We start from the raw sequence: 22,590 nt of genomic DNA, 5'->3' as shown, positions 1-22,590 counted from the left end.
CACCGAGGTCTCCCCGGGGTCCCCTGAAAGAACGTTAAAGGATTGGGCGTTCTTGGAGCGCCCGAGAAGCCGCCCGTCGCCGCGCCGTACCTACTTCCGGTCCGGGTTTACAAAATGTTATGAAGGTACAGGAAGGGTTGGAGAGAGAGAGAGAGAGAGAGAGAGAGAGAGAGAGAGAGAGAGAGAGAGAGAGAACGAACTGTATTCTCTCTCACAAAACAAAGCAGAACTCGGAAGTTGTCCAGTGAAATCGATTGCCAGTAAGTTAAGACCAGCAAAAGAAATAATTTCTTCAGGTCCTACTTAATTTAAACAGAGGGAATTTGCAACCTCGACATGGTCAGGGGAGGTGGGGTGGCAGCTGAGGTTTAGTATTATGAACCTTGTTGACTTTAAAAGAGGGTTAGACAAGTTGGTGGGGTGTGGGAGGGGATGTCTGCTGATGGCAGTTGGCCCTGTTGGTCCAGGTACATTGCTGTTGACTACCTTTGCAGAGAAGATCAACTAATAATGTCTATAAGAACTGTAGTATTCAAAGTGTCTGTGAGTTCTGCAGAGAAAGAAGCCCAGTTAGGCAGCAGAGTAGTTCTATCCAACCCCAAGGATCTTGGGGGCAATCCCTGACATCCCTAAATTTCACAAGGTAGCTGTGTTGGTCTGCAGTAGAACGGAGTCTAGTAGCATCTTAGAGACTAACAAGATTTTCAGGGCATCTGACCTGGATAGCCCAGGCAAGCCTGATCTTGTCAGATCTCGGAAGCTAAGTAGGGCTGACCCTGGCAAGTATTTGGGTGGGAGGCCTCCAAAGAATATCAGGGCCGGGAGGCAGAGGCAGGTTGTCAAGCCACTTCTCTGAATGTCCTCCGTGTCCTAGTAATAGTTGCCAGAGGTCACAATGACTTCCAGGCCCAGGCACACATGTACACACGCACACAAACAATTCCAAAAATACCCCCCCCAAAATCTAAAGACGTTTTTCAGAGCATAAGCCTTTGACAGTCAAACCTTCCTTTGTCAAATCCCATCATCTGACGAAGAAAGCGTCGACTCTCCAAAGCTTATACCCTAAAAATCTTTTGAACTCTAAAGTGCTACTGGACTTGAATCTAAAATGGTCTCCAGTTAAGAGACTTTATAAAGTGGCAGGCCTGGGCAAGGCCTTGGACAATTTTTACCAGAGAGGCCCAGATGGTTATCTGGCTTGGAATGAGGAGGCAAGCGAGGGCAAGTCCATGGCCACCCAGCCGTCTCCCTGTGAGCTCCCAGAGGCTGGCCATGGCTGGAGTCAGAGTCCTGGACTGCATGGACCTAACTTTTGCCCAGTGTGTTGCTTCCTGTGCTCATTTAACTCCAGCCTTTGATGTAAGTGAGGAGGCTGCAGAAAATGCTTGGGCTGATGAAATATACTGGGTTCAGACGTGTTGAGTGATCAGTTCATAGTTTATTAGTGATTTCAGCTAAACTCTAAGACAACCTCAGCAGGACCGCAGCCCTGCTTAAATGTGCACCCAACGCCGCACCCAACACACACACACACACACACACACACACACACACACACACACACACACACACACAAAGAGAGACAGTGATAGGCTATTTACACTCCCACTCTGGCTTCATTGGTTCCTTCCAGGATCCTGGCTGTCTATTATTTGGTTACTCAAGCTTGGTCAAGGTCCTAGGTAGCATTCCATCTCAGTACATAACAGCTGATGTCACATTTATTGATTTATTCAGGTTAATTATGCTTCCCTTCACCAACTCCCTACTAGAGGCAGCTCATGAACATCTTTACTTTGGTTCTCTTCTAGGTGAAGCTGGTGAACATTCGCAATGATGACATCACAGATGGGAACCCGAAGCTCACCTTGGGGCTCATCTGGACAATTATCTTGCACTTCCAGGTAAGGATTTGGCTTCCCTCTTCTGGGGATGGAGATCGACCAGAAAGAAAAAAAAAGTGCACTTTGCAGTCTTGGCAACAACTTTTGCATCTGCATAATAAAGTGCACCTTTAACTGGAAATGACTGTGGGGTGGTGCTATTGATATTTCATTGGTTGTGCTGTGGCGCCGGAAGGATTTTGAAATAATGTTTCTACGATCCCTAAAATCCTGGGATTTTGTGCAGCGTCTGAGACTGTCATGAATTCATGGGTCAGTGGATAATTCTGAGTCTATGTTCAAGGCCTAGGCCCCTTGTCAAGCAGTGTTTCCCCCCCCTATAGAGGAGGCATTCTTAGCCTACAAGAATGCTTGTTCTGCTGTGGTCATAGCAGGGGTGGAATGGGAGATTTAATTCACTATTTCCTGGTCCTGATCAGTTCACCGGATTTGCAGCCAGATTGTTGTGCAAATTGATGGTTGCATGCTTTGTAGTACTGGATTGCAAGAAAGGGCATTATCTCATAGAGGTTTTTCTTTTCTTTTCCTGGTACTGACGTGGATGCATAGTGAGAACATTGTGAGACAGCATGAATTGCTTTTTGAAATGAACCGAGTGACAGAAATGGAACCACTTTCTTGGTATACTTAGTGACTGGGGGAGGCACTCTGGCAGGTGCTGTGCTGGGTTTACTGGTGGGATCAGGGCACTGGCGACAACACTCCCATGGGGTAGCTTTGGCCGCGCCTGTGCTTCCCTTGGGCCTGTGTAAATAGCCTTTTGTGTTCCCCCTTTCTCTGATGATGAGGGTTCCTCTCTTGCTCCCTTCTGCTCAGACAGATTTGTTTTGAGTGGTGTTCCCTGTCAATGAGACGCTTCTGTCGGGGTGACCATTGTGAGGGGCACTTGCACGCGTGGTCGGGTGGGGTGATCCCATCTGTTGGCTACCCCTTCCACAATACCACCTGCTGTCTGAAGGGGTCGGAATCTGTTTGGTGTGAGAAGACAAAAATACTTAATTTTTCTTTTTTACTATACAAAGCTACTACTAAGATAGATAGGTACTAAAACAGGTTTTAGTACCCAAGACTCCCCCCTCAAAAAAAAACCCTAAAAAACCCCATATATTGCTTTTACTAGACACGTGTTCACAAATATTTTTAATCTGGAAATACCCCTGCTGCATAAAAAAGCCATTTGGGAACAGCTGTGATAAGTCATTAGAAATGAAGTTGGGAATGATCTGCTGGTTACCCAGTTTGTTTGGACAAAAAGACCAGACAGAAGATACTTACAGATAGGTACTTGGAAGTGTCAGTGGTCCCAGGTAACTTGTGTAGGATTTTGGGGTCTAAGCTGGGGGCCTAGGGTTGCCAGCTACAGCAGGTTATAATACTGTAGATTCCACCCTCCAAAGCTGCCATTTCCTCCAGGGGAACTGATTTCAGAAGTCTGCAGATCAGTTGTAATTCCTGGAGATCTGCAGGCCCGACCTGGAGGTTGGCAAACCTAGCTGGAGCAGAAGGGGAGGCTCTGCTGAGGCTGACGACTCCTCAGACAGGGAAGAGGCATGGAGCAACCCAGCCTCCTCTGGAGTCAGCCCAGAAGAGGAACCCTTAACAGCACCTGAGGGAGACGAGGCCCCAGCAGCTGCACAGAAGGTGCAGCCAGAGGGAGAGACTGATCCAGAGCCTGGCCCAGCACCCCCAGGCGGAGACACCCTGAGGCCAGAATCCCCACCTAGTTCTCCTGAGTGTCCCAGAAGCAGGGCACACCAGCGGCTGAATGTGCAAGAGCGAAGGAAGAGTGCCAGACTGCAGCTCTTGCAAAGGCAACGTGAGGGGCTGGGAGTCTCGGCAGATTGATTCCCAGGGAAGGGAGGACCTAGTCATAAACACCCCCACGTTCCTGCCTCAGCGTGGAAGCAACCGTGCATGCTCAGACCTGATACTGGCTGTTAGCCTCCACTTCTTGCTCCTGCAACCTTTGACTGATTCTCAGCTTTCTTAACCTTTGGTTCTGTTGCTCGACTTGATTTTGGACTGCGTATCCAGTTTCCAGTGCATGGTATCCATGGTGATCGGCTGACCCAGCACAGGAGGCTATGCCTGAAGCCAGGCTTGTAATGGGCATCTTCCAGTCCAGGGTCCCTGCTGTTCTTTGGGGGAACTGGAGCCAATTGAAAGCTGGAGCTTGAACTGCAGAAAGTTGTTAATCAGGTAAAGGCAGGCAGTCAAGAGACTTCTCGGCATTGAGGCCAGGCCTGGTAGATCATGGGCCTTCATGCTGCTTGCCAGTCACGGACCTCACCAGGCTGGCCAGCCCGGAACAAGTCTTGCGCTGCAGGAGAAATCACACCCTGTCCCATACCTGACCCAATTTGCCAAAGCAGAAAAGTTCCTTTACATCCGAAGTCAGTCTTGAATCTAGTAGAAGTAAGTATGTGATTTCACCATGTTGAGAGTTTCTCCCTCTTCCATTGTGTGAATAGTAGCCAAAGAAATAGAGAGGGGTGGAGGATAGTTGGCGGCATGATGCCCTCATCTGCACATCCCTCTTAGCATCGGGGTTGGCCCTGAGTCAAAGGTTCTTTACTTCCTTGGTCAAGGAAAATCAACTGAGAATTCTGCAAATAGCACTCTTGGCAGAGATCTCTGTCCCTCCCCCCCCCCCTCTGCATTTGAGCACTAGGTGGCCCTGCTGCATTGAGAGAGAGAGAGAGAGAGATGGGAGTTGACTGCAGAGGGTGAGGCTGGCAAGGAGCTTCTGTGAACATGCAGATGGCTGCCAGTCTCCTGGTACCCAGGAAGTGCTTCAGGGTTGCTGAGTTAGCCCACCAAATTGGGATGAAAAGGGCTGCCTGCCAGCTTTGGGGGGAGAGCTCAAGTTGAGCTTTAAATGCCTGTTACAGATTCCCTGTGGTGCTCAGTTGCTGGCTGCTGAATCCTTCCCTCTCTATCTGGAATTAAGGGGATTCATTCTGGCAATGTAGCTCTGTTTGTTACCCTCTTGGGTCTCCCTTGCTTTCCCCTAAAGCCCACTTCGTCCTTCTGTCACCCTGCTCTCGAAATGTTCTCCTTTCTGTTTTTTGGTCTTGGCTGGCTGAATTAAAAAATGTCCTCCAAAACTTTCACAATGTAACGGGGTTGTCACCTTTTGCATCCTGGGGAGAAAATTAATTGGGAGGCAAACTATTTTTAATTTTGCTGGGATTTTTAATTGAGCAGTGACATTGACAGCACAACCCTGAGCATCAATTTACACCCTTCAAAGCCCGTTGACTTCAGTGGACCTGGAAGGGTGTAACTCTGTTTAGGATGTTGCTGTGAAGCATACCTGGATTCCTGGGACTCGGGAAATGGTATTTAAGCAGATGCTTACCTGGTGTTATCTTACAAAGAAAACTTACAAGCTGCTGCATATCAGTTGTGAAATGAGTTCAGGAGTATTTATGGAGGAAGTTTGTTCAATCTCAACCCCTTTGGAGGGCTCCTTGGCCACCAACTTGGTTGTCATAATGGTAGGGGTACGAATGTTGCTTTCTGCAGGCATTGTTCTCCTGCTGTTGCCCAGGAAATTGGGCTTATGCTTCCTTCCCTTGATCCTCTGTGCTGTTTAACAGCATCAACCGGTGAGACTCACTTCAGTTCAGCTCAAGTTGCACATAGCTCTCCATGATCATTTGGGGCAGTTCTGTAAGTGAAGCTGTGTGGAGGGAGAAAGTCTGAATGACAACCCCCCCTCCCCCCGGTCCTGCCCCACCTGCAGTATATGCAGGGCTGGATGAGGCAAGGAGGTGTTAGTGGCCCAGTTGCCTTGGCAACCAGGATGAATTCCCTCCTCCCCAGCCACAAACCAATTCCTTACCCTTTTACAAAGGTGTGTGAAAAAAATCGCTGGGAAGGGTATATGGTGTTTCATGGGTGGGTGTGTTTATAAAGTGTTCCTGCTTCCATGTCAACTCAATATTAGTTTCCTTGCTATTTTTCTTTTTTTTTTTTTTAAAAAAAAAGAAGAATGGGTGGATAAGGAAGAATACCCCTTAAGAAGTGGGGAAACAGCCAGCCCCCCCCCCCCCCCGCAGATTTGGGATAAGGAAGTGGAAAGGCTGTCTCAGTACCTGTCTTAAGAAACCAGATGCTCACTCAACCAATGAGGAGCTGTCCATTTAATTTATAGTGTTCTAAAAATAAATCAAAAGACTTGTTGCTCAGACAAGCTCCTAGAAGAGATGTGACTTCAGGGATGCCTGTCGTTGCAAGCTTCTCCCTGGAAAAACTCTCCTTTTGGACAACAGAGTATTTAATGCTTCTTACATGCAATTCCATTCAACAAGGAAAATAATTGGAATGCTAGAGAGATCATTGCTGCACTTCAGAATTTTGTGGGAGGGTAGTAAACACACCCTTGCATAGAGGAACTGCATTTCTGGGTTAGACCGAATCTTAAGAATGGGCTGACCCATGCATGCTTTCACAGGGCACTCCTGCTGTCTCATTTTTGTCCCTTGTAGCTGTGGCCATCTCCTCTTTCCTCTAGTGGCTACTTTCTAAAGATTGTGGGGGCCAAGCCTGCCCCCTAGTGGCTGGAGGCTGTCTTTCTAATCCCAGGCTTACAGTGGGGAAGTAAAGGCACAGGTTCTGGGATGCTCTTTGCTAGGCACTTGCCTACTGAAATTGCTTCAGGGGGATGAACACCAGAGATCTGTACCTCAAATTTATTTAAACACCATGCTCAAAAATCAATGGTAAAACATTGTGGTGGTGGTGGAGAGTGCTGTCAAGGTGCAGCCGCCTTATGGCAACCCTTCATGGGGTTTCCATGGCAAGAGATGTTCAGAGGTGGTTTGCCATCACCTGCCTCTCATAGTGACCCTGGACTTCCTTGGTGGCCTCCCATCCAACCAGGGCCAACCCTGCTTATATTCCGAGATATGATGAGATTGCGCTTGCCTGGGCCAGCCAGGTCAGGCAAAGAAACACTGTTACTTCCTATGTTTATTAACTACTACCACTATTACTACTATGAATAATAATTATAAAGAACTAAGGAATTGTAAAGAGGCTGAATTTAAAAAGGACTGAATCCTGCATGCAGGTTTAAAATCTTTGAAGTCTGGGATTGGCTTTGAAACCCATTTCTGGGCTGGGCTGTGGTAGTGGTAGAGCGAGCCCCCGACCCAATTTCCCCAGGCAAATGGCAAGCCTTAAATCTCTGCCTGTCTGAGTAGCTGCATCTTTCTGTGCAAATTCCAGGGGTTCAGTCCTATCCCCCAACACCTCTGCTTCATCTGAACAGGATGCATGAAAATGTTTAATGTAGCACAGAGTGTCAAGGGCTGCACACATGTCTCTCAGCCACCAGCATCAAAGACTGAGGGGCAGGTGGGCTTTGGATTTTCTTGCTCAGTTCCCAGCTCCGCTGAGGTTTATCTTCTTGACCCTGCTATTGATTGAGTGATTGTCACCCAAATCCCTTTCTTCAGTATTGAATGCAGAGGTTTAGGGCAATTTTCGGTCGGTTCACACAGCCTGTCTGAATCTTTTTTTTAAATTCTCCTTTTAACACTACCTTCACTCATCATCTCTCTCCGTGTTGTTGTGCTGTTAAAATTAAAAAAAAACTTTCCCCCCTGATTTCCATCTCTCTGTCTTCCCGCCACACCCCTCGGCGGGCGTCCTCCTCCTCCTCTCCCCCCCCTTCCCCGCTGTCGCCTCCCAGCCTCTGTCTGGCTTTCTGTTTGCCTTACCGAGGGGAGCGCTCCCATTACCTCATATTTGGAGAGAGAACGCTGCAGCCAATCCGCTCTCCCTCTGCTTTTAGGTCAAGTGATTTCTGAACTGCAGTGAGATGCTTTGAATGTGTCTTCCTTCCTCCCAGACTCGTAAGATGGCTGGCTGAAGCAGCCGCGACTGAAAGGGAGAATCTTGGGGTGTGTATGCGTGCGTGCTTGTGTGTAAGGGATTGCCTGCAGTACTGTGTGTATTTTTTTTTCCTAAATGTGCATCTGATCTGATGAAGCGGAGGTTGGGATTTTTCCTGGAGCCCGGTGCCAGCTTAGCTGCATTGTCGCCAGTCTCCTGCGCGCCAGGGAGATGGGGAATTCTCTGGGCTGTGTTAAACGGCCGAAAGAACAAGCTGGCGAGGCAGGGCACCCTCCCATCTCCCCCAAGAGAAAAGTGCGCTTCAAACGGAAGAGGAGGGGGAAGAAGAGGACAGTGACGGCAGAGGGTGCTGCTGACCTGGTGGCCAAGGAGCCCTCCAAAGGGGTTGAGATTGCTGAAGAAGGAGAGGCATTGACGAACTTGGGAGCAGCTCCCTCACAGGGGGAAGGAGAGGACCTGATTGAGAGCTTGCACCAAAGCACTGTCGTGCACAAGAAGGCTCCTCCCGCTTTGCAGCTGAGGGGCGTGGAGCAAGGACATGTGGTCCAAGTGCGGGAGAGGTTCCAAGGGAAGCTGGAGAAAATTCACTTGGTGCCTGAACATCCGCCCTCCGGCTCTGGAACCCCAGGGGATCATCCGGAAGAAGGCACCACTGTTGTTGCCCGTCTGCTGGACAACCCAGCAGAGCAAAACCGCAAGAAGGCCACCAGCCAACTGGTTGCCTTTCAGAGGCCTGGAGCTGGCAACAGCCAAGCCATTCTGGTGCCTTTGCAAGCGGAGCCTTCTGCCGCAGAAGCACAGGGGAATGACAAAGGCACCGTGATGGTGTGTAGGTCTTGGGAGCACTCCGGGTTGGAGGCAGCAGCGACTGTGACCAAAGAGTCCCGTGTGGCCTACACTAGCGATGATGGGAACGAAAGCTTGTCAAGTGCCACGTGGGGTACTTCGTGGACTGCAGAGAAGGGCACTGTCTCGGAGCTGTCCACCCCGTCACCCATGGTGGACCAGGTCAAAAACCAGGCCTTGGGGAAGCCTCAACAGCCACTATCTTCTCAAGAAGGACCTTTTGGGAAGGAGGGAGAGGGCACGTGGGCAAACCTTCATGCCTCTCAAAGCAAGTCTTCCTTCAGTGAGTTGACCTCGAGCACTTTCCGATGCTCCTCGGGATATGGGAGTGACTCAACCCACCCCCTGGCCAAGGCTTCTGGTATGGACAAGAACTCCATGATGATCAGTGAAGATGGGCCTGTGTCTTTTGGGGGAACAGAAGGCCCAAAAGGGAGGCTGAAGAAGGAGAAGTTGAAGCCACCAACTGAAGGAGGGGTTAGTGCAAGTTTATCTACTTCTCTTTAGGGTCTGGGGGACAGGAGTGTAGGGCCACAGAGTCCAGCTGTCTTAATGCTGCTGTACTTTGTGACAGCTGAAGCATCCTGCGACATATCTGACTGGGAGCAGCATCCTCTGGCTCTTTTGAGGCCTCGCTCCCTAATTCAGGCACTTGTTTAGGAGTAAGAATTACCTCCAGGGGATCAAGCCGGGGAAGCTCTTTGCAAAATGGCAGAGCTTTCCCCACTGCAGGCCACAGTGTGCTGGCATAGATGCATGCTGGCTCTACTAACTTTGGGGAGCTAATTTGCAAAGCTGTCCCAACAGCAAGCACCCGGGAGGCTGGTTAAGGGAACTCGATGTTCAGGAGAAGGCGCTCTGCCTGTGCTCCAGTGAGCTCTACTGCTCCAGTTCCTGTGCTCTGGGCCTCAAGGCATGGTGTGAAAAGGGAGCTTGTAGAGTCTTGGCTGAGAGTCAGCCTGGATCCACTCCCAGATGCTCTTAGCTTTGTGCTTCCCTATTGCAGTTATTCAGAGATGACCCCCAGTGAGTCTGCTGCTTATACTTGGGACCCTTGCTCATCTGTGGTTTTGGGTGCTGAGCTTCATGTCTGTGGGGAAGATGTACCCCTGGGGGCCCTGCTCCCCATACCTGGGTGTTTTCAGATGAATGCACTCTGCATCTGCTCAGTGATGTTCTCTTCTTTATTATAACTTTACATCTTCTGGGGCTGAGGTCTCCAGGCAGAGTGCTCTCAGAATGAATATGGACTGACAGAAAGTCAGGCTGGGAGGTATCTTCACCCGGTTTGGCACTTTAAGCTTTGTGCTGTAAGTGATGGGAAGTTTTTGCTTAGTGTTAAATCTGTCTTTACTTTTTTGGCAGCCAGAAATGTCTCTGATGTTCCAGGGGTTTGTCCTAATGCCCTGCTTAGAGTCCATGTTTGCTCTCTGATGTGGTGCTGTTCCATGCATTGTGCTGTCCGAACCCAACTGTGTACGGTAACTGTTAATTGAAATGGTGTGCAGAACTGGAAGAGGGAGCTATTCAGGGCATTATAATGAAGCTGGGAAGTTTAGTGTGTGTTGGGGGGGGGAGTAGGAGGCTAGCCCTAAAACTGAGGCATGATCTGGAATAGGATACCCAACCACCTGGGGTGTGCTCTTTTTAAAATGTCATCATTCTTTTTGTTTTAAATTGGGGTGTAGATCTCTTGTTTAGAAGTCTCTCTGGAATTTAATTTTTAAGGAGCATTCTTGTCAGATGTTAGGGGCTACCCTCTGATAGAGAGTGGTGAGAGCCAGAGGACCCTGGAAGTGGTGGGGGAGGTGTATCTGCCTTGAATTCCACCTCTGAATGGGAAAGCTAGCTCCAGAATGCCAGATGCATAGGTAATGTGTGTGCAGCAGGAAGAGCACATTGTATGTGCTCAGAGGACCATAGTACTAGGCCTGCTTCCAGGCTTTAGAAATCTGCTCACTGCAATTATGTCCTGCATCATGATGCAGAAACTTAAGAGACTTTCTCTTGCCGATCATAGCCCCTTGAAGGAGGCCACATTACAACTTGTCAGGGGACTGAAGGTGTAGCAGGAAATCAAATTGCTTTAGATGTAGTGGGGAGGGGGGGTTTACTGGCAGCAGGGCCGGCTCCAGGTTTTTTTGTACACTAGGCAAGGCTACCTCCCCCCCCGTACGCCCACCAATTTTCTGGCACCCCCTCCGGAGCACCCCCTGCCCCAGCATGACAGCCCCAAGGAAGAAGAAGAAGAAGAGGGAAGATAATCATAAGCTAGGAAGCAAAGTTTCATTTGAGGGGCTTCACCCCAGAATGCATGATGACAATTATGGAGTTGCCAACCTCCAGGCGGGGCCTGGAGAAAAGGAAGACTTTCCTCCGTGCAAATTCTGCACTCCCTTGGAAAGAGGCAGTACTACCCAATTACAAAGCTCAGCAGTTGCAGAGGGTCAGAGGCTTGCAACAAAAGGGAGACAGAAGGGCATTTCACTGCCATGGCTCTGGAGGCGACATATTTTGGTGACAGCCCCCCCCCCCAAGCCTCTGAGCAAGGGGAGGGAGGCAGAGAGGCCCCGTTGCCTCCACGCACTCCTGGGACGAGGCGCCTCTTCTTACCTGAGGGGAGCGCCAGCGCCAGCATCAGCACTAGGCTGAGGAGGCGGTGGCAGCCCTGGGAGCCTAAGAGGGCAGAGGAGGGCCTGGGTTTCTTCCGCCGTCCCAGACGCCACATCCCCGCCTGCTCTCCGCTGCTCTGGGGCCAACAAGCAGACCTTTCCCCTCGCCTTCCTTCCTTCCTCTCTCCGCTGCGCGCCGCCTCTCAGCAGAGGTCGTTACCCTGCCGGCATTGAGCACACCTCGTCACAATGGCGGGAACGGGGGATGGAACGGAACGGTGGCGAAAAGGCACCCCACGCGCACTGCCTCACCTGCGCAGTCATCTCCCACTAATACTTCTTCCCCCCCCCCCCCCCCGCATTGCCTGGGCAACAAAACAGCGTGGCTTCGCGAGGTGAGCAGGGCTGGGAGGGCTGTGTGGGGCAGAGTCCCCAGAGGAGTATGCCTGGAAGCCCGTCTCTGCTGCCGCCGCTGCACAGGGTCGCAGCAGCGTCGCCTCAGCCTACCTGTTTAGGCGAGGGAGGGGCGGGGTGGCAGGCCAGCGGCCGTGGGGCGCCCCCTCTTAAAGGGCCACTCTAGGCCACTGCCTAAAAATTCTCTATGACAGGCCGGCCCTGACTGGCAGGGGGTGTCACGAAATAGTTAGGAAACTTCAGGTCTCATGGCCTCCAGAGCAGAGCTAGACTGGTTATCAGCACACGTTTCCTAACTATAAGGTGCCGTGGCCCTGACCTGAATGGCCCAGGCTAGCCCAATCTTATCAGATCTTGGAAGCTAAGCAAGGTTGGCTCTGGTTGGACCATCGAGGAAGTTCATGGTTGCTGTGCAGAGGCAGGCAATGGCAAACCACCTCTGGTCTTGTCTTGTCTTGAAAACCTTACGGGGTCATCATAAGTCCTCTGTGACTTGACAGCATTTTCCACCACTGCCAAGGTATCATCAGTGAATGGAACTGTGGGGTTAGAAGACTGTCAAGCCGGGAGAGATGAAGTAAAAAGCTCCCTCCCCTCTTAGTCTTTCCTCCGTCAAAAATTGCAGGCTCCAATTGTGGGGTGGTGAGGTTTTGAAGCACAAGGTGGAGGGGAGTATCTACTGGGCTTGTCTATTAGCTTGGGGGAATTTTACCATTTTGGTGCAGCTGAGTTAGGCAGCCAGTCAAGGCTGATTTGGGAAAGAGAGGCGGCTGAAGGGGGTGTGCTTCATTGGTCTGTAAAGAGAGAGAGGGTTGCTTTCCCAGGCAGCTGTGCTATGCTGTCCTAGAGGTGTGCACCACCCCAAATCCCTTGAGAGAATACCAAGTCTTGTCACTAGGATTGTATGCCGCACCCTTAAAAGTATCTTCCCTCTTCCGTGCCAAGGGACTAAGTGGTTGTTTTGCACCATCTTGTCTCTACTCAACATGCCTTGGAGCATTTTTCTGGAAATTGTTTCTTTCTGGGTGCCTGTTCAAGTTGGCAGCAGTCTGAGGGAACAAAATGATGAACCCAGCCATTGATGAGTCTGTTCTGAGGGAGGCCTGACCTCAGTTGGTGTTTTTGGTATTCATGACCTCCATAGGTTGCAGCGTGTGAGAGGTGCAAGGTTGAGAATTGACTCTCAGTTCATGGTTCTGTGTTTGAAAGGCACTCGTTCAAGAGTCAGAGGCTATTAGCATGGTCCATGACCAATCCCTGGTCTTGGATCACTAACAGGTGTTATCAATGGTTTCCATACTTTGTTTTGGAGCCTCTGAGTGAGAGGATCCAAGATGACCGCAGGAAGCCTGCTTCATGCCTTCAGTGGTCTGCCCTTGCAGAGAGCAAGTGTTGGGGGTCTCTAGGGCACACAGATTCCCTCGCAGTTCTGTGCTGAGAAATGGGGAAGCCTGTCTGGTCCAACTGATGTTTCTCCTGAAGTAAAGGGATGCCCCAGAATCCGCTGGAATGGACGCATATTTTGTGGCTGATGCATGGGGTCTCCTTGGGAGCAAATGTCTATGTGGACAGGGTTTCATGAGCTGGTTGAAAACACTGGCTTGCATGGCTACTGATTCCGGAACAAAGAAGAAGGTGAATCAAAGAGGCCCAATGTTGCCAGGGGATGGATGGAGGGATGTTCTGTTTTGGCTCACTTTGCCTTCTTGAATGGACAAAGAAATCAGATGGTGAACCAATTTCAAGGAAGTTCCTCATCAATTTTGGTTAAAATGGCCAGGTTTCTGTAGGACAAATCTACTTGTCAGCAGTCCCTTTAACTCTAGCTTGGGTGGCAAAACATCATGCTTTGGGGGAGAGTAGAGTGAGGCAGCTGATTGAGTTGTCCTGCTGGGAAGCATGAGGTGCCAGAAAGGACTGAACATTTGGAAACAGAGAAGCCAGTTTCAAATTTTGAGGTGTCAGACCAACCCGGAATACAAATCCCAGTATCTAATTTAGGCATACCAAGAAAGAGGCTGAATATAAAAAGAAATGACTGATCTGTGCTAGGAAAAGCCACATTTTTGCAGCATAAATAAATTATTCATATTTCTGGTTTGTTTGTTGAATTCATTCATTTTGCTGCCTGTGTGGGAAGGGCGAGACAGAACTCGGAAGCCCCACTCTCCAGTGCTGCGAATCTCAGCCTGGCTTCTCAAATTTTCATCAGGAATTGTCTGTACACTTCCAGATTTATTTTTCTAACTGTAAGAACTAAAAACTTGGGTAAGTGGTCTATTTTTTATGTCAGACCAACCCAGAATACAGATCTCTGTATCTAATTCGCCAAATACCAGCATACTAATGTATTTACATTATGTATATTCTGCCTTTCTCACTGAAACTTAAGACAGATTACAAAGTTTAAATCCATACAGTCGACAGGATGGGACATCCAGTAAACCAGAGGTCCCCAACCTTTTTGAGGCTGTGTGGGCACCCTTGGAGTTCTGACACAGGGTGGTGGGCAAACCACAAAATAGCTGCCGAGGGAGGTGGAGCCATACATACACCCAAAGGGAGTCCAAGTGCTAGAGAGAAGAGGGGTAATTTTAAAAATACACTGGGAGAGAAAATAAAACCAGCGTTGGCAGCAGCTATTTAATCTGCACAGTCAATCAGATCTCCAGTGGCCCATCAGAAGCCATGCTGGGCAAGAGCCCCATCTGGCTCCACCCACTTTCTGAAACCACTTGGTGGGCATCAAGTAAGGTATTGGCGGGCACCATGGTGCCCACAGGCACCAAGTTGGGGACTTTTGCAATTTTTTATTATTATTTATTTTTCGCATTTATATCCCACTCGTCCCGTAAACGGGCTGAGGGCGGGTCACAACATTTTGATAAATACAATAAAATGTAAAACACATTAAAACGTATAAAAATCAATAGTCATACTTGCTGTAGGGAGAATCCGGCCCATTGATGTAACTAGGTATGGCCGGTTATCAGTAGGTGGGAGACTGTAACCTCGGGGGGCCATATGTGGATGCCCACTACCTCAGCCAAAGGCCTGGTGGAACAGCTCCATCTTGCAGGACCTGTGGAATTAAATAAGATCCTGCAGGACCCTGATCTCAATAGGGAGCATGTTTCACCAGGTGGGGGCCAGGGTGGAAAAAGCCCTGGCCCTGGTCGAGGCTAGGCCAGGGATCACCAGGAGATGTTGACTCTCAGAGCATAATGCTCTCCAGGCGTATATGGGAAGAGGTGGTCCCAGGCCGTATAAGGCTTTGAAGGTTATTACCAACACTTTGAAGCGGATCCGGTACTCAACTGGCAGCCAATGCAGCTGACAAAGCACATGCTGAATGTGAGCCTGCACAGGCGTCGATGTCAGCAGCCATGCCACCACATTTTGTACCAGTTGTAATTTCCGGATCAGCTTCTAGAGTAAGCCTGCGTAGAGTGAGTTGCAGTAATCAAGTCTGGAAGTGACCATTGCATGGGTCACCGTAGCTAAGTCCCGGGGGGAGAGATAGGGCTTCAGTAGCCTGATCTGCCTAAGATGAAAAAATGCAGATCTGGTGACTGCAGCAACCTGGGCCTCCATAGATAAGGAGGTATCCAGTGTTACTCCCAGGCTCTTAACCGACTGGGCTGGCACCAGAGGTGTCCCTTCCAGTGTGGGAAGCCTGGTGCCCACCTCCAAACCCCCACAACCCAGGTACAGGACCTCTGTTAATTTGTTCATTTTCAGCTGTTTTGACCGCAGTGGCTCAGGACCTCTATGACATCATCAGAGGCTTTGGATAGAGTGAGACAGAGATGGGTGTTGTCAGTATACTGATGACATCCAATTTCAAAGCTACAGCTATAAAGGTTTTACATAGAGGTTCGATAACATGGGGTATAAGACTGTGTCCTGTGGAACCCCACAAGATAACTCCCACACTGCCCTGATCTGGACAGCCCAGGCAACCCTGATCTTGTCAGATCTCAGAAGTTAAGCAGGGTCAACCTTGGCAAGTATTTGGATGGATGACCTCCAAAGAATACCAGGGCTGAGAGGCCAGAGGCAGGCTATCAAGCGACTTCTCTGAACATCCTCTGTGCCCCAGTAAGAGTCACCAGAGGTCACCGTGACTTCCAGGCATAGGCACACACACACACACACGTGCAAAAATACAAAAAAAAAGATAACTCCCAAACTGATGATAACTGATCTCCAACTGCAACCCTTGGAATCTGATCCATGAGGAATGATTTAAACCATCCCAAGGCACATACCCTGATCCCTACTTCTGCCTCCAGATGGCTCAGCAGGATGGCATGATCTACTGTATCAAAGGCTGCAGACAGATCCAGTAGGAATAACTGGACAGAGGTCATCAACTAAAGCCGCCAGAACTATCTCTGTCTCATAGCCTGGCCAACATCAACATATATTGATTTAAGTTGCCAGGGGAAGACTGACATTTAAATAACTTGCCAGTTTGAAGTGTTTCCTGAACAACCATGAATATTTTCTGAATGACTGATTGCTATAACAAAATTACGTCAGTTTTCAATGAATCATTTAAGTGCTTGAGGTGGCTTACGATAAAATCAAACACTATCAATCAAAACTTCAGAAGAAGGACGTTGAGGACAGCCTGTGATGACGACCTTGCCTGAAGAGGAGGAGGGGGCCCTTTCAGTTCCTTGTCCCAAATCATGTAGGGCTTTATTAGTCAAAAACAGCACTTTGAATTGGGTCCACACAGAAACTGGTAGCCAGTGTAGGTCTTTTAAAATCAGAGGGATATGGTGATAACTAACCCCACCCATTAAATGACTACCCTGAGGCTGTTTAAATTTGGTCACATTATGAGAAGACAAGACTCACTGGAAAAGACAATAATCCTAAGAAAACTTGAAGGTGGTAGGAAAAGAGGAAAACCTGAGCAAGGCTGTCAATTATAGGATGTTTTAGAAGTAGGGTTACCAGACCCCCGGTCTGGCGGGGGTTCCCCTGATTTTTTGGGCTTCTGGCTGGCAGGGGAAGCCTGCCCCCAAACAGGGATGTCGTGATGATGTCACATGGAAGTGATGTCATCACACTGGGACGGTGTGCAGTGACACTCTACTTTTGGGGCAAAAAAATCCATAGAGTTTTGCCCAAAACGCAGAGCATTGGTGTGCAATGTCCCTGACATGATGATATAACTTCTGCATGAAGTCAGTGACATCCCTGCCCACCCCCGGAATGCCCCCCAAATCCCCCCACTGGCAAACTGAGGGGACCTGGCAGTCCTACTTAGAAGTCATTAATTTGTAGCGTCGCCATAAGTTGATGGCATATAAAACACACACACACACACAACTCCAACCATTAAATGGACAGCCATGTTCTGCATCTGGAGGTGATCAGTGCAGGGATCACTGTGGCTAGATCCCACTTCTTGAGGAAAGGCCTTAGCTGACAAAAAAAGCTGACGATTTGCTCCTCCATCTATGAGTCTGGGTCAAACTGGGCGGGGGGGAGGGGGGTGCAGTCCTTCCCCGGAGTCGGCAGTCTCCCAGGCCCTGATCAGGGCTTGCACCAAACCACAGCTCCTTAGTCTCGTCTGAACTGAGCTTCAGTTTACTGGGTAAATGAAACCCAGCTGCATGATCCAGAGCACTCTGGCTAGACCTTTTGCACCGCAGAATTATTAGCTGCTTGGAGACAGAAAACACATGTTTGTTCGGTTGCCTTGTTCAATATGCTAAGCAACATCTCTTCCTTGAAGAGTCCACAGCTTTCCAGGTTGGGCTGGAAGTAGGGATGCCTGCCTCCAGGGGATCCCCCGGAATTATAGCTTGTCTCCACACTACAGAGATCACTTCCCCTGGAGAAAACAGAGGTTTGGGAGGTTGGACTCTATGGCATTGTACCCCACTCAGGTCCCTGCCCTCCCTAGGCTCCATTCCCAACTGTCCAGGACTTTCCCAACCTGGCAACCCTATGCCCCATCCCCCATCGGTGGCCAGGAGGATCTGGCAACCCTTGGCAGGAAGATATTGGGGGAACTTTTTTCTTCTGAGGTGGAAAATCCATGTGGGGGTCATAAATATTTGTAACTTGAGACGTGAACACCAGGCAGAGCTTGAGTTCACCCAGATTTTTTAATTTTTATTTTATTTACTTTATTTATAGTCCACCTTCTTCACTGGCTCTGATCTGGATAGTCCAGGCTAGCCTAATCTTGTCAGATCTCGCAATCTAAGTATGGTCAGCCCCAGTCAGTATTTGGATGGGAGACAGTCAAGGAATTCTAGGGTTGCTATGCAGAGGCAGGCAATGGTAAACCACCTCTTAAAGTCTCATGCCTTGAAACCCTTTAGGTTGTCATAAGCCGGCTCCAACTTGATGGCACTTTCCACCACTTTTCTCACTGATCATTCTGGTGGGGCAGAGGGGCCACACCCTGGACCTTTGAGGGATTCTGATAACCTTCTAGGCCTTGGACCCAAAAGGAAGCCCCCTCTTTTAAAAGCACATGCCTAATTGTGTCATTTATAATGCTTACCCTTAGAAGTCTGATTCCCCCCCCCCACTCCCCAATAGCTCTCTCTTTAGGAAAGCATCTATAAATCTATGTGTTTATAGAAAGTCATGCTTCAGCTTTAAGAAGAAAAATAGGATTTAACATGTTTGCTTATATTACATTTTGATTTTCTTTTAAGCCAAGCTGTTGGTTTTTTTTAGAGGCACTCATTGTAATTGAAATGTTTAAAAAGAGAACTAAAACCCAATTTTAATTTTAAATATACATTAATTGGGGGGAAATAGATTTTTAATCCATTTGGCCGTACAAATTTCTGTGCTCACTTATGGAGAGTGGGCTCTTTGTAGAGAGTCCATGCCTTCTCCAAGGATTAGATGTATTTCTTTGCAATATTGCGGGTTCTCTTAAAGCCAGCTGTGCTTGGTCAGTGTGGATGCAATGGGGGAGAGAAGAGGCTGGATTTTCCCTATAGGACCATCTTGCTTCAGTAGGGCCTGAAATGTTTTGCCTTGCGGGGTGTGTGCAGGTGAGGGGAGGGCATCTTTATTTTCCTCCTCCACCGGAAAGAACATTGTTCTCTCAGTATGTGCCTTGGATTTGTTTTTTGTTTTTCTTTTTAATTTTAGCAGTTGCCAGCTGCCTAATATGTCCTCTCAGACAGAGAGCTTTTTATCTCACCTTCTTTCCCGGCACAAGGATTTGGTCAACCTTTCTCCCTCTCTCTCTCTCTCTTTAAATAATTCCAAGGACAGACCCTTTCAGTGGGAGGAGCCCCGCCCCTGGGAAACCAGCATCTCTGTGCAAGACGCGCAGTCTTTGAAGCTGGTTGGAGAGGGAAGAGCAGCCATGAAATTAACATGATGCTCCAATCTGAATTGGCAGAAAAGGGCTGGGGAGGGTGGGGGGAGAGAGATGAGAGGCAGCACTGAAATAACAAAAGGGGGGGTTAGCCAGTGCCTCTTAGAAAGGTGAAGTCTGGTACCTTATGGATATTGTGCCTTCTCACAAGGCAGTGTTGCTCTGGCCAAGAAAAAGGCATTGGCACCCCTTGCTTGTGATGGCAACACCATAATGAGAGGCTAGGCCGGAAGGCAGAACAACTGGATTCTCACGTAATTTAACCCCCAGTGTCCTGAATGGTCCCACCTTTGGGTGAATACAAAACTTGCGTAAGCCCTGACCTGGATGGCCCATGTTAGCCTGGTCTCATCAGCTCTCGGAAGCTAAGCAGGGTCGGCCTTGGTTGGTACTTGGATGGGAGACCACCAAGGAAGCCCAAGGTTGCTACAGAGGCAGGCAATGGCAAAATTGCTCCTCTTCATTTCTTACCTTGAAAACCTCATGGAATTGCCACAGCAGCACTTTCCACCGCCATCAACGTGTGAAAAGGACATAGCTTTGTTCCAAGGGGACATCCGCGCCCCTCTTCGCCCATTTAATGGCCAGCAGGGCCATCCTAAGCAGAGTTCTGCCCTTCCAAGTTGCTGAAGTCAAAGGGTGTGGTGGCTTAGGATGGCACTGCAAGCGACTGAGATAAGAACTAGGGAGTACCCAGTTCAAATCTTCTCTCAGTCTGAAACCTGCTATTGGCCTTAGCCCAGCCTTTGCTACCTTTCCCTCTTTGATCACATCAGCCTTCCCAAATACGGAGCTAATGGTGACCTACCTTATAGGATTGTTGTAAGGATTCCGAAGTCCTTTGAAAACTCTAAAGCAGAAGATGGGGGCATTGTTGTTATATACTCTTATGCCTCTCCTGTTCTCCTGAATGGAAGAGCGAGGTACCAGGTTTCTGGCACAGTGAGCCACCTGTACGTGTGAAAAGGATAAGCTGAGGTTAAGGGATACCAACCCCTAGCCTCCTTGTAAAATACCTGGAGTCAAGGCCAAAAGACCGAGACCAAAATCAGCGTTGGCAGGAGGTCTAATGAGAAAGCAGTGCTTCACCCAGGGCACATCATAAGCACATGGAAACAATTGTGGCAGGATGTTGTGATTGCCTCTGTATTAGTTACACAGCTACATGGAGATCTGCTGTTTGGCTGATTTGCAGACACTTTGAACAAGAGCTAGGATTGCAAGCTCCGTGTTCCAAGTGGATGTTTGCTGCTGCCTCCTGCTTTTGAGCAGTCCCTAGAGTATCTGGCTGGCTGCTATCTGAAGACAGTCTGCTGAGCTTGATGGACCATTAATCTTACAGTCAAATGTCTGTGGCTGGAATCCTCACCCCAGTGTTCTTATCCTTTGCCATTGCTTGCAAAGGCCAGAATCATTTTTGATGCTGGGTTATTTTAGTGGCCAAGAGCCAGTTTCCTTTTTCTCCCCCTGTTAGTAAGGAGCTCCTAGGCCTTCAGGAATCCCAAGTGATACATCAGGGCAGCTGCTGTCTTTTACAGGGTGGGCATCTGTCCTGCAAGTAGCAAAGCAGCTCCCTGTGTTTCCCAAGGTGTCAACTCATGCCCTTATTGATTGGGATACAAAAATAGGATCATTTTACACTGGCATTTGACCCTTTATGCAAGCAGGCATCTTGAAAGGAAGGGACACTTGATGTCACATGCAAAATGCAAGGAATACATTATGGAGCATTCCTAAGTCGTTTGAAGAGGCTTTTTGAAGCTAGGTTTGATGTTTGGTTTACATATGACTGGGAGCCTTCTTGCTTGTTGTGAAAGTCCTTCTGCAACCAACTCATCCCTTGCTGTCTCTCTTTCTCTCTCCACTCCTCTTTTGCTGGGAACTGGGTCACTGTGCTGCCACTGTTCCCCTTCACCCGTTTCCAGCTGCCTAGATCGAGGGATGGAGCGTGACTCCCGTGCTGCGAAGAAGTGTGGAGCTTGGAGTCCAAGGGCCTGGGCAAGCTGCGCTGTTATACATTGGGCAGAGGCCTAGAGAGCTTTGTTGCTGTGTCTGTCTAAGCATAATTTGTGCCTTTGGCTTTCCAGGCTCATTCTCTCCCCCTGTACACATGTGTGTGTGGAAAAGGGACGGGGGTGTGTGATATGAAACCGTCCATACAAATGGAAGGGAGGGATACCGTGATAAGTTTGGTGTAGGCTTGGCCTTCCTATTGGCCCAACTATGCAGAGCATTAAAAAAAAAAAAAGAAAATTCCTTTTCTAGGCAGTGTTTTCAAATTGAAAAAGTCACCCTGCCACTGCTTCCACTTTGCTGCAAACATTTTGTAGCGTGCTTGTTTGCGGGAAATGATTGCCACCCTGCTCAGCACTTGGCAAGATGTATAACGGCAGAGTTGGACGTCCTTCCCTCAGCTGTTTTATCGGGAAGGTTCAAGAAAATTCCCTATAAAGATAGATTGTGCCCATGTGGGATGGGGGAAATTGAATCTATTGGACATGTGCTTTTGTACTGTAAATTCCACTATGACATCCGTGTTGCTTATATTGAACCTGTGTTGGACCCCCTTTTGGGCCAATCTGATGAGTATAAAATTAGTTCTTTATTGTCTTCGCATAATATAGAAATTCTTGAACCTGTAGCAAATTTCTTTTATGAGGTATCTAGGAGGAGAGGCTCATATTAAGGCAATTCGGAATGTGATTACACACACACACACACACACACACACACACACCCCGGCCTATCTTGAGGCTCTGTGCTGCACGTTGTATTTGATATATACAGCCCCAACCCCTGTAGATATGTGGCCTTAGCTAGGGATAAATTTGGAACTTGTAAGCCGCTCAGAGACCCTTTGGGGTTGGAGCGGGGTAGAAATAGAAGATATAAATAAATAAATAAATATTTTATGCCAATAAAGGTATTGTATTTGAATTTGTAAAAAACCAAAAAACCAAACAAAAAACAACAACAGCAGAGTTGGTGCCTCTGATCCCATGTTTGTGCCCCACCTACTTCTTGCACAGCCATGTAGCAAGCCTCGAAGGCACTTCATAAGATAAAAATCATACCTGCTGACAGGTAATTAAAGAATTGAACAATTAAAAAACACCAATGAGATCAGTAAACCAGGAGTAATAAAACCAGCTTAGCTTATAGCTGAGCAGAACACAGACTTTGGGGAGATACTCTCCAGTGCATTCCATTTTTTGAGCATGTGGGGCCTTTTCAGTGGTGGGCACCACAAATGTTGATTGCTTTCCCAAGGGACACTTGCCTGGCCTCTCCACTGTTAATTGTTATGAAGAGGATGGGAACCTGCCTGTTCCTTCAGGCCTTTAGTAGTCCCTCAATGGATGCCTGAGCCAGTTTGGTGTAGTGGTTAAGTGCGCGGACTCTAATCTGGGAGAACCGGGTTTGATTCCCCACTCCTCCACTTGCACCTGGCTGGATGACCTTGGGCAAGCCATAGTTCTGATAAGGGCTGTTCTTGAAAAAGAGCAGTTTCTGTCAAGAGCTCTCTCAGCCCCACCGACCTCACAGGGTGTCTGTTGTGGGGAGGGGAAGGGAA

General features: G+C 48.7%; 1 protein-coding gene across 1 annotated transcript in view; it reads left to right on the top strand.

The window, feature by feature from the left end:
* Positions 1–22,590, top strand: part of MACF1 (microtubule-actin crosslinking factor 1) — a 373,337-nt gene that overhangs the window by 138,504 nt on the left and 212,243 nt on the right. The window contains 1 exon segment of the mRNA XM_015417776.1: positions 1,815–1,907. Coding sequence (XP_015273262.1) covers positions 1,815–1,907 — 93 coding nt within the window.

Source organism: Gekko japonicus, unplaced genomic scaffold, assembly GCF_001447785.1.
Source record: "Gekko japonicus isolate JY-2015 unplaced genomic scaffold, Gekko_japonicus_V1.1 scaffold203, whole genome shotgun sequence".
Lineage (NCBI taxonomy): Eukaryota > Metazoa > Chordata > Lepidosauria > Squamata > Gekkonidae > Gekko > Gekko japonicus.
This window is presented reverse-complemented; position numbering and strand designations above follow the sequence as displayed.